The sequence below is a fragment of the Erythrolamprus reginae genome, chromosome 5 (assembly GCF_031021105.1).
Source record: "Erythrolamprus reginae isolate rEryReg1 chromosome 5, rEryReg1.hap1, whole genome shotgun sequence".
Lineage (NCBI taxonomy): Eukaryota > Metazoa > Chordata > Lepidosauria > Squamata > Dipsadidae > Erythrolamprus > Erythrolamprus reginae.
In genome coordinates this window covers 20,610,761-20,623,930 of record NC_091954.1, presented here as the reverse complement: position 1 = coordinate 20,623,930, position 13,170 = coordinate 20,610,761, and the positions used below count along the sequence as shown (strand labels likewise).

Sequence of the window (13,170 nt, the reverse complement as noted above, 5' to 3'; positions counted from 1 at the left end):
CCCAATATATATAAAAAACAGGCACACAGTCAATCAATCAAACGGCAAAACAACAGGGGCAAGGGGAAGATGTTTTAGTTCCCCCATGCCTGACGACAGAGGTGGGTTTTAAGGAGTTTACGAAAGGCAGGGAGGGTGGGGGCAATCCTAATCTCAGGAGGAAGTTGGTTCCAGAGGGTCGGAACCACCACAGAGAAGGGTCTTTCCCTGGGTCCCGCCAGACGACATTGTTTAGTCGACGGGACCCGAAGAAGGCCGACTCTGTGGGACCTAACCGGTCGCTGGGATTCGTACGGCAGGAGGTGGTCCCGAAGATATTATGGTCCGGTGCCATGAAGGGCTTTATAGGTCATAACCAACACTTTGAATTGTGACCGGAAACTGATCGGCAACCAATGCAGACTGCGGAGTGTTGGAGTAATATGGGCATACTTAGAGAAGCCCATAATTGCTCTTGCAGCTGCATTCTGCACGATCTGAAGTTTTCAAACACTTTTCAAAGGTAGCTCCCTGTAGAGAGCATTACAGTAGTCGAGCCTTGAGGTGATGAGAGCATGAGTGACTGTGAGTAATGACTCCCGGTCCAAATAGGGCCGCAACTGGCACACCAGGTGAACCTGGGCAAACGCCCACCTCGCCACAGCCGAAAGGTGTTTCTCTAATGTGAGCTGAGGATCGAGGAGGATGCCCAAGTTGCGGACCCTCTCTGAGGGGGTCAATAATCCCCCCCCAGGGTAATGGATGGACAGATAGAATTGTCCTTGGGAGGCAAAACCCACAGCCACTCCATCTTGTCTGGGTTGCGTTTGAGTTTGTTGACACCCATCCAGGCCCCAACAGCCTCCAGGCACCGGCACATCACTTCCACTGCTTCGTTGACTGGACATGGGGTGGAAATGTATAACTGGGTATCATCGGCGTATTGATGATACCTCACCCCGTGCCCTTGGATGATCTCACCCAGAGGTTTCATGTAGATATTAAATAGCAGGGGGGAGAGTACCGACCCCTGAGGCACCCCACAAGGGAGAGACCTCGAGGTCAACCTCTGACCCCCCACTAACACCGACTGCGACCGACCGGAGAGGTAGGAGGAGAACCACTGAAGAACAGTGCCTCCCACTCCCAACCCCTCCAGCCGGCGCAGAAGATTCCTCACTGTGCAGTTCAGGAAGATGGATCATACTGAAACAATGACTTCTACAGTTGATTATCAGCATTAGAGAATTGGTGATGAATAAGTGTGTTCCAATTTTGCAATTTATCCAAAAGTACAAATTACTCAAACATACAACCCATAGTTAGTCTCTTCCCAAACTATTATCCTTGCTTTATTTTGTTTTCTACTTATTTTTAATATTGAATTAAACAGATCCTTCAAGGTATTTACAGTGACTCACTGATGCCAAACAATATCTTTTCTTTTATGTACACCGAGAGCATATGCACCAAGACAAATTCTTTGTGTGTCCAACCACACTTGGCCAATAAAGAATTCTATTCTATTCTATTCTATTCATTTTGATTTAGTGGCTTTAACAAATTTACTTTTTTTTCAGGGACTCAACAGCGTTTTTGAAGTTTACCTGGTGGGAAACAACTCCAACCATTTTATCATCTCTCCAACTTCAATCCAAGGAAAAGCAGACATTCGGATTAGAGTGGCAGTCCCCCTGGATTTTGAGACAATCCCTCGCTATGTGTTTTCTGTAAGGGTTCTTCAAATGTTGCATGGGCAATATGGGGAGGTGGTAGAAAGCTGAATATGATGGCATGGGAGATATGAGATGATGATATATATATGGGTGTACTCATGTAATGGTTAATTTGTTTGGAGTAGATTTTTCAACAAAATAGTACATGATTCTTCATTATAATAGATAATGTAAATATAGTAGGATGCTTAAGGTGATTAGATATTCATAGCCACCTCTAGAGGTAGTCCTTGACTTACTACCATTAGTTTAGTGACTGTTCAAAGTTACAATGACACCAAATAATGTGTGCGATTGGGGAAACCACAGGGAGGCTGGAGGCCCTGTTTCCTCCCAGAAGATTCCTAGAGAGGCCCCATGGAGGCTTCTCCCTGCCTTTCCGGCCCTGTTTCCTCCCAGGAGATTCCCAGAGAGGCCCCACGGAGGCTTCTCCCCACCTTTTCCGGTTACAGTTTCGGAGGCTTGGGTTTGTAAGTGAAAAATGGTTCTTGAAAAGAGGCAAAAAATCTTGAACACCCAGTTCTTATCTATAAAAGTTCATAAGTAGAGGAGTTCTTAGGTAGAGATACCACTGTAGTTGTTATTAGCCTATATTGCAGGTGAATGCTGCAATATAGGCTAATAATAGAGAATATAATAGAGACTCAGTTATTGCAGTCTAATGAAACAAGACCTTTGTTGAAATAATGTGTGCATAGAATTGCCTATCCATAAAGACTGCTATGAACTTTAGTGACATTTCTCTCATCTTTGCTTTAAAACCATTCTAAATCATTTCTTTAAAAATTCACTTTCCAGTTCAACCATCAGCATCTACTTTTACAAGTTAGCTAACTTGTTTTATTCTTTTCCAATGTTGAAAAATTAGAATCCTGAAAAATGAGACTCTTAAAAAAGAGCAACCAGGATGATTAGCTAACTGGAGGCTAAAACATACAAAAAAGAGTTACAGGAACTGGGCAGGGCTAGTCTAGTGAAGAGAAAGACCAGGGCAGATATGAGAGCAGTGTTCCAATATTTGAGGAGCTACTACAAAGAGGAAGGGGTCAGGCTATTCTCCCAGGCACTTGAAGAAAAGATAAGGAATAATGGATGAAAACTGATCAAAGAGAGACTCAACCTAGAAATAAGGAGAAATTTTCTGACAATGAGAACAATCAACCAATGAAGCAGAAGTTGCCTTCTGAAGTTGTGGGAACGTCATCACTGGAGGTTTTCAAGGGGAGATTGGACTGCCACTTGTCAGGAATGGTGTCAGGGATGGTGTAGGGCAGCGGTCCCCAAACTACAGCCCGCGGGCCACATGCGGCCCACTGAGGCCATTTATCCGGCCCGCCGGTGAGTGACAACAAGAGCACAGGGAAAAGAGAGAGAGAGAAAGAAAGAAAAGGGAAAGAGAGGGAGGGAAGGAAAAGTGGAGAGCAATGAAGGAGGGAAGGAAGGAAGGAGAAGTGGAGGGAACAAGGAAGGAAGAAGGAAGGAGAAATGGAGGGAATAAGGAAGGAAGGAAGGAAGGAAGGAAGGAAGAATGAAATGAATGGAGGGACAGAGAAAGGAAGGACTGGGGGGGGTAATTTTTTTTAATTTTTCTCTCAACATACATTCAAACAACACAGTGTACCATCTAATTTTCTATGAATAAAATGCAGTATTTTGTTAGTAACTAATATCAATCATCAAAAAAGTTGCAAAAGTTTTTTTTTCTAATTTTGTCATCCAGTTACATTCATTTTCTTTTAATTACATTTCCTCCTTAATGTTCCTTCAAAAAGTGCAACACCAATTATATTTCTAACTTATTAACCATTATGCCAAAGTGCTTCCTTCTTTCTTTATACATTTTTCATAAGCCAAGAAAAACCTGTATAGCCAATCAGATGTCAACAAAAGAAAATTAAAAACAAAACATAAACATATATGAATTTCAGACCTTCTCCCCCCTTTAAATAGTATGTCCCCATTTTGTTTTTTACTTTAAAACAAGGTATGTGCAGTGTGCATAGGAATTTGTTCATAGTTTCTTTTTATAGTCCGGTCCTCCAACAGCCCGAGGGACAGTGAACTAGACAGCCACCCCGAGTCTGCGGAGAGGGGCAGCATACAAATCCAATAAAATAGAAATAGAACTGGCCCCCTGTGTAAAAAGTTTGGGGACACCTGGTGTAGGGTCTCCTGCATGGGCAAGGAGTTGGATCAGATGACCTACAAAGTCCCTTCCAACTCTGTTAATGTAATCTATCTACTATGGACAATTTCCAATTTAGTTGGCACCAGCATACACCCAATTAATCTCCAGATCAAAGCAAGCACATATAACCATTAAGTTCAGCTGGGAAAAAGTATATGTACAAGCAAATGTTAAAGAAACAGGCATAAAAAGGGATTAAAAGCAGACAAAAACAGGGATAGACTTGAACAACCACCAAGAATTTATATTATCTGTCTATCTCCAGATATCTATTAAAAAGTGCAGCATTTTTAAGAGCCTCTGAAAACAATACTGCAGATAATTAGCAGAGTCCCAAAGGGAATGGCCTTTAGTTTTTTCCAGCTTTAACATTGAAGTAGCAGAATTGAGAGGAAAGTAAAAGCAGGTGATCCTTCTCTATTCTGCACTGTTAAAGGAACAAACTGGTGGATGGGGATGATGTATCCCACTTCCAGGTGTACATATTTGTATGAAATTGTTAAAATCCATTTGGTGTATTATAATTTTTATAGTCCCTGTGCCATAGGCCAAGCAGCAGTGGAATTAGGTCATATGCCAGAATAGGCAGATGCTTAATGGAGCACAGCTGCAAAAAGTTTGTGTATATATTAGTCCTTTTGCTGAATAAATCCCAAAATACTTATCAAACTTTGCTGGAATATGTTCCAGATATTATGTTCATTGCCACAATGGCTTGTATGAGCCCTTTAAAAAAACTTAACTATATTGAACTGGAGATAAAGTTTTCTAGATTCTTGTTTGCATGTAACTTCAAAGGTATGTAGCAATGTATACACATACCTATAATTTTTTCAAGATTTTGTTTTGATGAGGGGCCTGTGAGCTAATTAGCTTAACAGTAAGAACGAATGGAATTGCTTTGATACAATACAAACTAATGACCAATTTTTAGACTTGAATCTTAAAACCAAATCTTGAATGCAAAAATACATAAACTACCGGGGGAAGAGAGGTTAACTTTTAAGTGAAAACAAAGAGCTAAGCATGCAGGCATATGAGATATCAGACTTTATGACTGCATCACTATGATGGCAATTCCAGTCCCAACTGCTGTTGTTAACCAAGGACTACTAGACATCAAAAAATATTCCTAGACATTGTTTGGATACGAGTGTTTGAGTTTGTTCCCATGTTTGTTGAGTATACATTGCCTTGGATATAAGATTCTTCAAATGCTTATTTTCATAATGATTACATATTATGATTTATTTATCTGAAACCATTTTTTATCCTGCCCTCCAATCAAATGTTGCATAGAGAAGCTAGGAAGCACTTACAAACATACAAAGCAAAATGTTGCAGTGAAATGAGAGGGGTGGGGGGAAAGAAAAAATGCTCAGCTTTTGTAGAATGACAAACTGGATACAGGTCAAGGAGAATTAGAATCGGACAGGGCTAGTCTCGTGGAATAGCCTCATCTCAATGTATCCTCCTTTGGTCTGGCTTGATAAATTTGCCACAGTAGTCCCTTATATCAAGGGGTTGGGAACCTTTAAATGTCATGGGGTTTTTTGCTTAGATCCCCGTACACCATCCTGAGAGACGGGCAGCCAAATAAATCATATAAATAGAACAGAGACAGCATTTAATATTTGTTTGGAGTCAAGGACCATTAAATGCTGGTGTCAGGCCAAAGCTATCATTTGGAGTTAGAGACTTTGGCCTGCCACAGTAGAATAATATGGTACTGGGAGGGGTAGTTGCATGAGAGGGAAAGTTACTAGCCACAACAAATTCCTTTCTTGAAGTCCAAGGTCATCCTTTGTTCTTCACCAGTGGATGTAACAAGGAGGTCGGTGGAATTCCCGCAACCGGACTGGTCCACGTGATGAACTTGTGGGTGTTGGTACAAAGGGTGAACCTTAACGTGGGTGGGGTATTGGAAGGAAATTAGTATCAGGATGGCAACAATGCAACCAACATGGTTCTGTTAATAAATTGAACCTTGGATGAGAGAAATGGACAGGAATCTGATTTATTTCTCAGATGCTATTTGGAGCGCTGACAGCTGATGTCATATTACACATCTAAGCAATGCCAGGCCCCTCTGCTGGCATGTGGGGCTTGGGAATTTGTGACCTTCCTTGAGAATAGTTGAGTCAGCAATTAGTTTTAGTGGTAGCTATGGGTCACTGAACCACAATCCGTGAACAGCCTTTTAGGATCTCTTCAATGATGATGAGAAAAAGCAGCTGCGGAGATACAGAGCTAATGCAAAGCTAAGCGTGCATTAACTCCGTGCCTTTGGGAACACGAAAAAGAAAAATTCGTAGGAGTTCCAGGATTTTCTACATTTCATGTAATTGCCGTATTATTGGATGGCAGTAGATTGTCATCGATGAGTTAGAAAGGCACAACGTTAATCGAGTAAATGTGGCAGAAATGAGAGATTAAAAAAATATTGGCATATATCGATTAGCATTAATTGCAACTTCACTCATAGCTGTCTGTCTCACAGGGTTCGTCTTTGGCCAAAAAGAGAGCGAGAGAGAGAAGAAATTGAAGAGAGATCGGCTATGAGCCTGATGCCTTCCAAAATTTAGGGCCCAGCTGCAACAGCTTAAATAGAACTCCCCCTTTTTTAATGGTTTGCCGCTATGAAAGTTTTATATCCTATAAAACTTCAGTTTAAATGCATCTCTCAGGCAGTGGAGCTCTTCCCAGCTGCCTGCTTGAGCTGCATCCCAGTGTTTCAATGAGCTGTAAATTTGTAGAAAGTCAGAACTGCTCTATAAACACTATGCCAGCAGCCTCTGTTGCTATTAGTCTTTATGCAGTAGTGGCAGCAGCAAAGAAATATGAATAAAACTCAGATTTTCTGAAAAACTGTAAAGCATAAAACAGAAATGCAAATGACTGGGGTTAAAGGTTAGAAGATAAGCTTATCATAAGTATATGTTTGTGATAATCTTTGGGTTGGTGTGGCAGCCAGGGGGGTCTGATTGATTTTTTAAAATTATTATTATTAACCACGATGCTGCCAGCCCTGTATTTATACCCCTGATGGGTAGGTTAAAACTCAACAAGGGAGCTTGTTTAGGATTAAGGATGTCTTTGAATATATATGCATCAAATGCTTGAAGGCTGCTAATTTGCATTTGATGAATATATATTCAATATTCCTTGGAAGGCTGCTAATCCAATATATTCTAGCAGAAGTTTATGCTCTCAGAAGCATCATTTACAATTCAACAGGCTATGTCTTCTCTCTGTGTAACTTTCTCTGCTGGTAATATATTTGCTTGAAACAGGTTAAAAAAAATAGATAAATAGGTCTAGCTAACGACAGCATGTAATCCTCTTGTGAGCCAGCCAAAAATTCAGAATATCGATTGTCAAAACTTATCCCAATTCTACATTTGGTTTTGTTACTAGCATATTTCAGATTTCGGATGTGGCCATATTTCTTATTCTAGGGGTTTGCTACATAACTTTCAAGCAGAATGAAAGATTGCGGGTGGCCTGGATCACTTTATGCATCACACTCGCGATTTAATGTATCTGGTGATCCACCAGCAGATTCTATGAACTATAAAAATGTCCTTGGTGATCCTTCTAAAGATAACAAATGGGAAAGCATGGTAGAAATATTTTTTTTTATTTATTTATTTATTTATTTATTTATTTATTTATTTATTTATTTATTTATTCCAATACACAATGAGGGTTTTAGTCGGTATATATCTATATACACATAGTAAAATACATGATGAAGGTTATAGAGGAGATACTCATAGTAGAATATACTGTATCTAAGAAATAATAGAAAAGAAGATATAGGAATAGAATATATCAATGAAAGAATAGAAGAAGAGATATAGGAATAGAAGAAAGGTATAGGAGATATAGGAGAGCAATAAGACAGGTAACGGAAGGCACTCTAGTGCACTTGTCCTCGCCCCTTAATGACCTCTTAGGAATCTGGATAGGTCAACCGTAGATAATCTAAGGGTAAAGTGTTGGGGGTTAGGGGATGACACTATGGAGTCCGGTAATGAGTTCCACGCTTCGACAACTCGGTTACTGAAGTCATATTTTTTACAGTCAAGTTTGCAGCGGTTAATATTAAGTTTAAATCTGTTGTATGCTCTTGTGTTGTTGTGGTTGAAGTTGAAGTAGTCGCCGACAGGCAGGACGTTGCAGCATATGATCTTGTGGGCAATACTTAGATCTTGTTTAAAACCCTGCTGTTCTGTTCGGGTCTGTGAGACCCGAAATCAAGGTTTGAGACCCTGTAAAAAATTTTCCCTGCATATCTGAAACTTGAAATTTCATGACTTTTCATCATTTCAGGGGTTCTCTCTATGAGAATTTTTTTGGGGGGGTGGGAGGTTTCTTTCTTGCTGAAAAAAAACAACTCCCTAATGTTATGTTCCCGGGTCACCCTGACCCGGACCGAAAACTCTTCATTTGCAGTGCTTATGTTTGGTCTTTTTGAAAGCTTTTTTCACTTGGAAAGTAGTCTGAACATTTCTTCACACAATGGAATGAAAATTGAACTGAAAAAATTAATCCTTATTGGTTTATTTTGCCCATAAATGTGCCTCCCCCCCCGTTTTTGTGAAAGTTTTTTCAATTTATGGATAGTTTTGCTTGCAAAATGCAGTCTATTTTACTGGAGTTGGTGTGGGAATGGTACCTTGAACATTTCTGAATATAAGAAAAATATAAAGGAACTGAAAAAAATGATTCTTACTGTTTTTTTAACATCAGAAATAAGGCCTCCCCCCCCCCCTGGCTGCTTGCAACAATTTTCACTTTTTATTTTTTTATGCTCCAAATCCGAAATATTCTTTAAAATCTTACGCATTCATTTACTCAATTTAACAATGCTGATCATCAAAAAAATATTTGTGGGGGTGGGGGAAAAATTTTTTTCTTGGCAAAAAAAAAGTCACATTTACTCTGTTCGGGTCATATAGACCCGGATCAAAATGATTTTTTTTAGGTACTTGAATTTGGTCTTTTTGAAAACTTTTTCCACTGGAAAACTAGTTTGAACATTTATGAACATAATGATATGAAAATTGAACTGGAAAAATTGAGACTTATATTTTTATTTTGATCAAAAAGCCCCTCCCCCCATCCTTTTTGAATTTCGTGTCAATTTATATTTTTTAAGGCTACAAATCCCTAAGGAATTTTCCCCCAAAAGGTTTGATATACTAAATTGAACAATCCTGAACATAAGAAAAATATAAATGAACTGAAAAAAATGACTCTTATTGGTTTATTGTTTTATACTCGAGTATAAGCCTACTCGAGTATAAGCCTATTTGAGTATAAGCATGGGGGCCCATTTATGAGCAAAATAAACCAATAAGGATCATTTTTTCAGTTTAATTTTCATATCATTATGTTCAGAAAGGTTCAAGCTACCAATCCCACACCAAAATAGAATAGTAAAATAGAATGCATTTTGCAGGCAAAATTATCAATAAACTCAAAAGTTTTGATATACTAAATTGAACAATCCTAAACATAAGAAAAATAGAAATGAACTGAAAAAAAATGATTCTTATTGGTTTATTTTTGAATATAAGACCATATCATTTTATACTCGAGTATAAGCCTACTCGAGTATAAGCCTATTTGAGTATAAGCATGGGGGCCCATTTATGAGCAAAATAAACCAATAAGGATTAATTTTCTCAGTTCAATTTTCATATCATTGTGTGCAGAAATGTTCAAGCTACCAATCCCACACCAACTTTAGTAAAATAGAATGGATTTTGCAAGCAAAACTATCCATAAATTGAAAAAACTTTCACAAAAACGGGGGGGGAGGCACATTTATGTGCAAAATAAACCAATAAGGATTAATTTTTTCAGTTCAATTTTCATTCCATTGTGTGCAGAAATGTTCAAACATGTTTCCAGGTGAAAAAAGCTTTCAAAAAGACCAAACATAAGCACTGCAAATGAAGAGTTTTCGGTCCGGGTCAGGGTGACCCGGGAACATAACATTAGGAACTTTTTTCGAACAGAACAGCAGGGTTAAGGCGTCTTAGTTCTAAACTTTCTAGGCCCAGGATTGAAAGTCTAGTCTCATAGGGTATTCTATTGCGAGTGGAGGAGTGGTGCTGTGGGATTTCCAGATGTTCTTGTATCTAAACAGGTCCAGAGTTGCAAGGTTGAAGAATATCCCCTTTGTTGGTGAGAACGTAGCAAGACTATGTCAGACCATAAATGGAAACTAGAAAAAAGGGCAGAGTGAAACAGGGGAAAGTACAGCTATTTCAGTGACTGTCCTCATGTGTATTCAGTGAAATTTGGTTCAAGATTTCATGCCTGGCCTGCTGTGAAAGACATTTATAGGGAAATAAGGGCTTCTCTCTGGAAGAGAGATAAAGTTTTATCCTAACTATTTTGCATTTCTTTTTCTTTAGCTATTTGCAAATGAAAGCATCCCTGACCACGTTGGCTTTGCACGGGTGAAGATTAACCTCCTCAACGAGAATGATAACAGACCGGTATTCAGCCAGATCCTCTATAACGTCAGCCTGTTTGAAAATGCCACAGTGGGAACTACAATTCTGAGAGTTTGGGTAAGCAGGATACATGCATTTTCCCAATTGCTTAGACCAGTGTTTTTCAACCAGTGTGCCGCGAGACATGGTCAGGTGTGCCACGAAGAAGGAGGCTCAGGTTCCGGTCTCGCAACTTTTTGCTAAGAGAGAGAGAGTGTGAGAGAGAGAGAGAAAGCAAGAGAGAGAAAGAAAAGAGAGGAAGAGAGAGAGAGAAAGAGAGAGAAAGAAAGAAAGAGAGAAAGAAAGTGAGAGAGAGAGAGAAAAGGAGAGGAAGGGAGAGAGAGAGAGAGAGAGAAATGAGCAAAAAGTGGAGGAAAAAAAGAGAAATGAGAAAATGATTGAAACAGAATGAGAGGAAAGAGAGAGAAACAAAAGAGAGAGAGAAGTTACTCTTGATTTAAAGCATATGATAAAAAGCACCCAAAGAATAAGAGAAAAAACCCCCAGCCCTCACCTGTTTTTGGAAATGGTTCAAGAGTGTGTATACACACACACACACACACAAGGGTGGGGAGGAGACAGGGATGGAAAAAAAGAGAGTGTCTTAGAGTGTCATTTTGTGTCATTTTGGTTGGCGATGTGCCCCAGGATTTTGTAAATGTAAAAAATGTGCCGCGGCTCAAAAAAGGTTGAAAATCACTGGCTTAGACCAATACATTACAATTCATCTGTGGCTGAAACTTTTAAATTTTCAGTAAACTGAAACTGGATTAGAAAATATGCTGGTTTTGTAAATAAAGACTGATTATAAGTAATAGACATCCCAAAGAAAATTGCAATGACTTGCATACTTGATTAGCTTCTTTAAATCTAGATCTACATACCTTCAATAGGTTTAGTCAGATTAATAGGTAGACAAGTAGAGGATGATAACTCTGTTATTGTAGGTCAGATTTTAAAGAATGGGGAGAAGCATAAGAAATTTATGTTTATGCTTTTTTCCCAGTCAATTTAATCAGACATAAACCGGTAGCCAAATTCTGAAAAAGCAATGATCAGAGAATGACAATGGGAGAACTTACAGTCATAACCATAAGTTAACTTTTGTCAGCTAACATTTGCGAATGGCAAATTTGAAACTTGGGAAGTGAAAGTGAGAGAGAGAGAGAGAGAGAGAGAGAGAGAGAGAGAGAGAGATGAATACAAGCTACCATTCCTTACCAAGATTCATTGAGATGCAGCAATGACTGTTGTGAATTTATATTATTGAACAAGCGTCCACTTCTCAGAGATGTTTTTGGCTAGCGACCAGTTCTAGATTGCAAAAAATCCAGAAAACTAGTTAACAACAACAACAAAAAATATGTAAGTTATTGCTCCCAATTTTAATTTCTTTGGTGTGGGAGAAGTTCCTTTCTTTAATTATAGAAAGGGATTATCAGAGAAAGGAGATCAGAAACAACATGTTTTAAACAAATTCTCATCTGCCCAAATCTGATAGTCTTTGGGATAAGTTGAATGTTTTCTCTGTCTTTCCATATTAGAATCAATTTGAACATAAATGCTGAGGATATAGAACTTGGCCGGCTATGAGCTATACTATAACTAGGAATAAGGGAGAAGAAAAATTCTATATTTCAGTGTCTTCATTTTCTTTGCATTTAGCCATAATTAAATATAATTGGCATGATTTTATTTATTTGTTTATTTATTTATTTGTTTGTTTGTTTAATTAATTAATTTAATTTATTTAATTTATTTGTTTGTTCGTTTGTTTATTTATTTATTGGATTTGTATGCCGCCCCTCTCTGCAGATTCAGGGCGGCTAACAACAATGATAAAAAACAACATGTAACAATCCAATTTAATAAAACAACTGAAAACCCTTATTATAAAAACCAAACATACACACAAACATACCATACATAACTTGTAATGGCCTAGGGGAAGGAATATCCTAACTCCCCCATGCCTGGCGACAAAGGTGGGTCTTGAGTAATTTGCAAAAGACAAGGAGGGTGGGGGCCGTTCTAATCTCTGGGGGGAGTTGATTCCAGAGGGCCGGGGCCGCCACAGAGAAGGCTCTTCCCTGGGGCCCGTCAAACGACATTGTTTGGTCGACGGGACCCGGAGAAGGCCAACTCTGTGGGACCTTATCGGCCGCTGGGATTCGTGCGGTAGAAGGTGGTTCTGGATGTATTCTGGTCCAATGCCATGTAGGGCTTTAAAGGTCATTACCAACACTTTGAATTGTGACCAGAAACCGATCGGCAGCCAGTGCAGGCCGCGGAGTGTTGTAGAAACGTGGGCGAATCTAGGAAGCCCCATGATGGCTCTCGCGGCCGCATTCTGCACAATTACTTTTCTGTAACTTCTAGAACAACAAATTGGTAGGTCTTCTAGGCAGAGGTGAAATTCAGTAGGTTCTGATAGGTTCTGGAGAACTGGTAGTGGAAGTTTTGAGTAGTTTGGAGAACCAGCAAATACCACCTCTGGCTGACTCCAGAGTGGAGTGGGAATGGGGTGAGAATTGAGATTTTGCACTATCCTTCCCTGCCATGCCCATCAAGAACCAGTGGAGAAGATTTTTGAATTTCACCAAACAACTGCACACGTGCCAGGTCAGGATTTCCACCGATGGAAGTTCGGCAGTTCAGTAGTTCGAATCCCTAGCACCGCGTAACAGAGTCTTACTTGTCCCAGCTTCTGTCAATTTAGTTCGAAGGCACATAAAAAATGTAAGTAGAAAAATAG

General features: G+C 39.3%; 1 protein-coding gene across 1 annotated transcript in view; it reads left to right on the top strand.

Annotated features, from left to right (window-relative positions):
- The window catches only part of CDH23 (cadherin related 23), a 726,582-nt gene that overhangs the window by 330,390 nt on the left and 383,022 nt on the right, over positions 1-13,170 (top strand). Inside the window, exons 11-12 of the mRNA XM_070753910.1 lie at positions 1,560-1,709; positions 10,335-10,493. Of these exons, the coding sequence (XP_070610011.1) occupies positions 1,560-1,709; positions 10,335-10,493 (309 nt within the window). The remainder of the gene's footprint in view (positions 1-1,559; positions 1,710-10,334; positions 10,494-13,170) is intronic.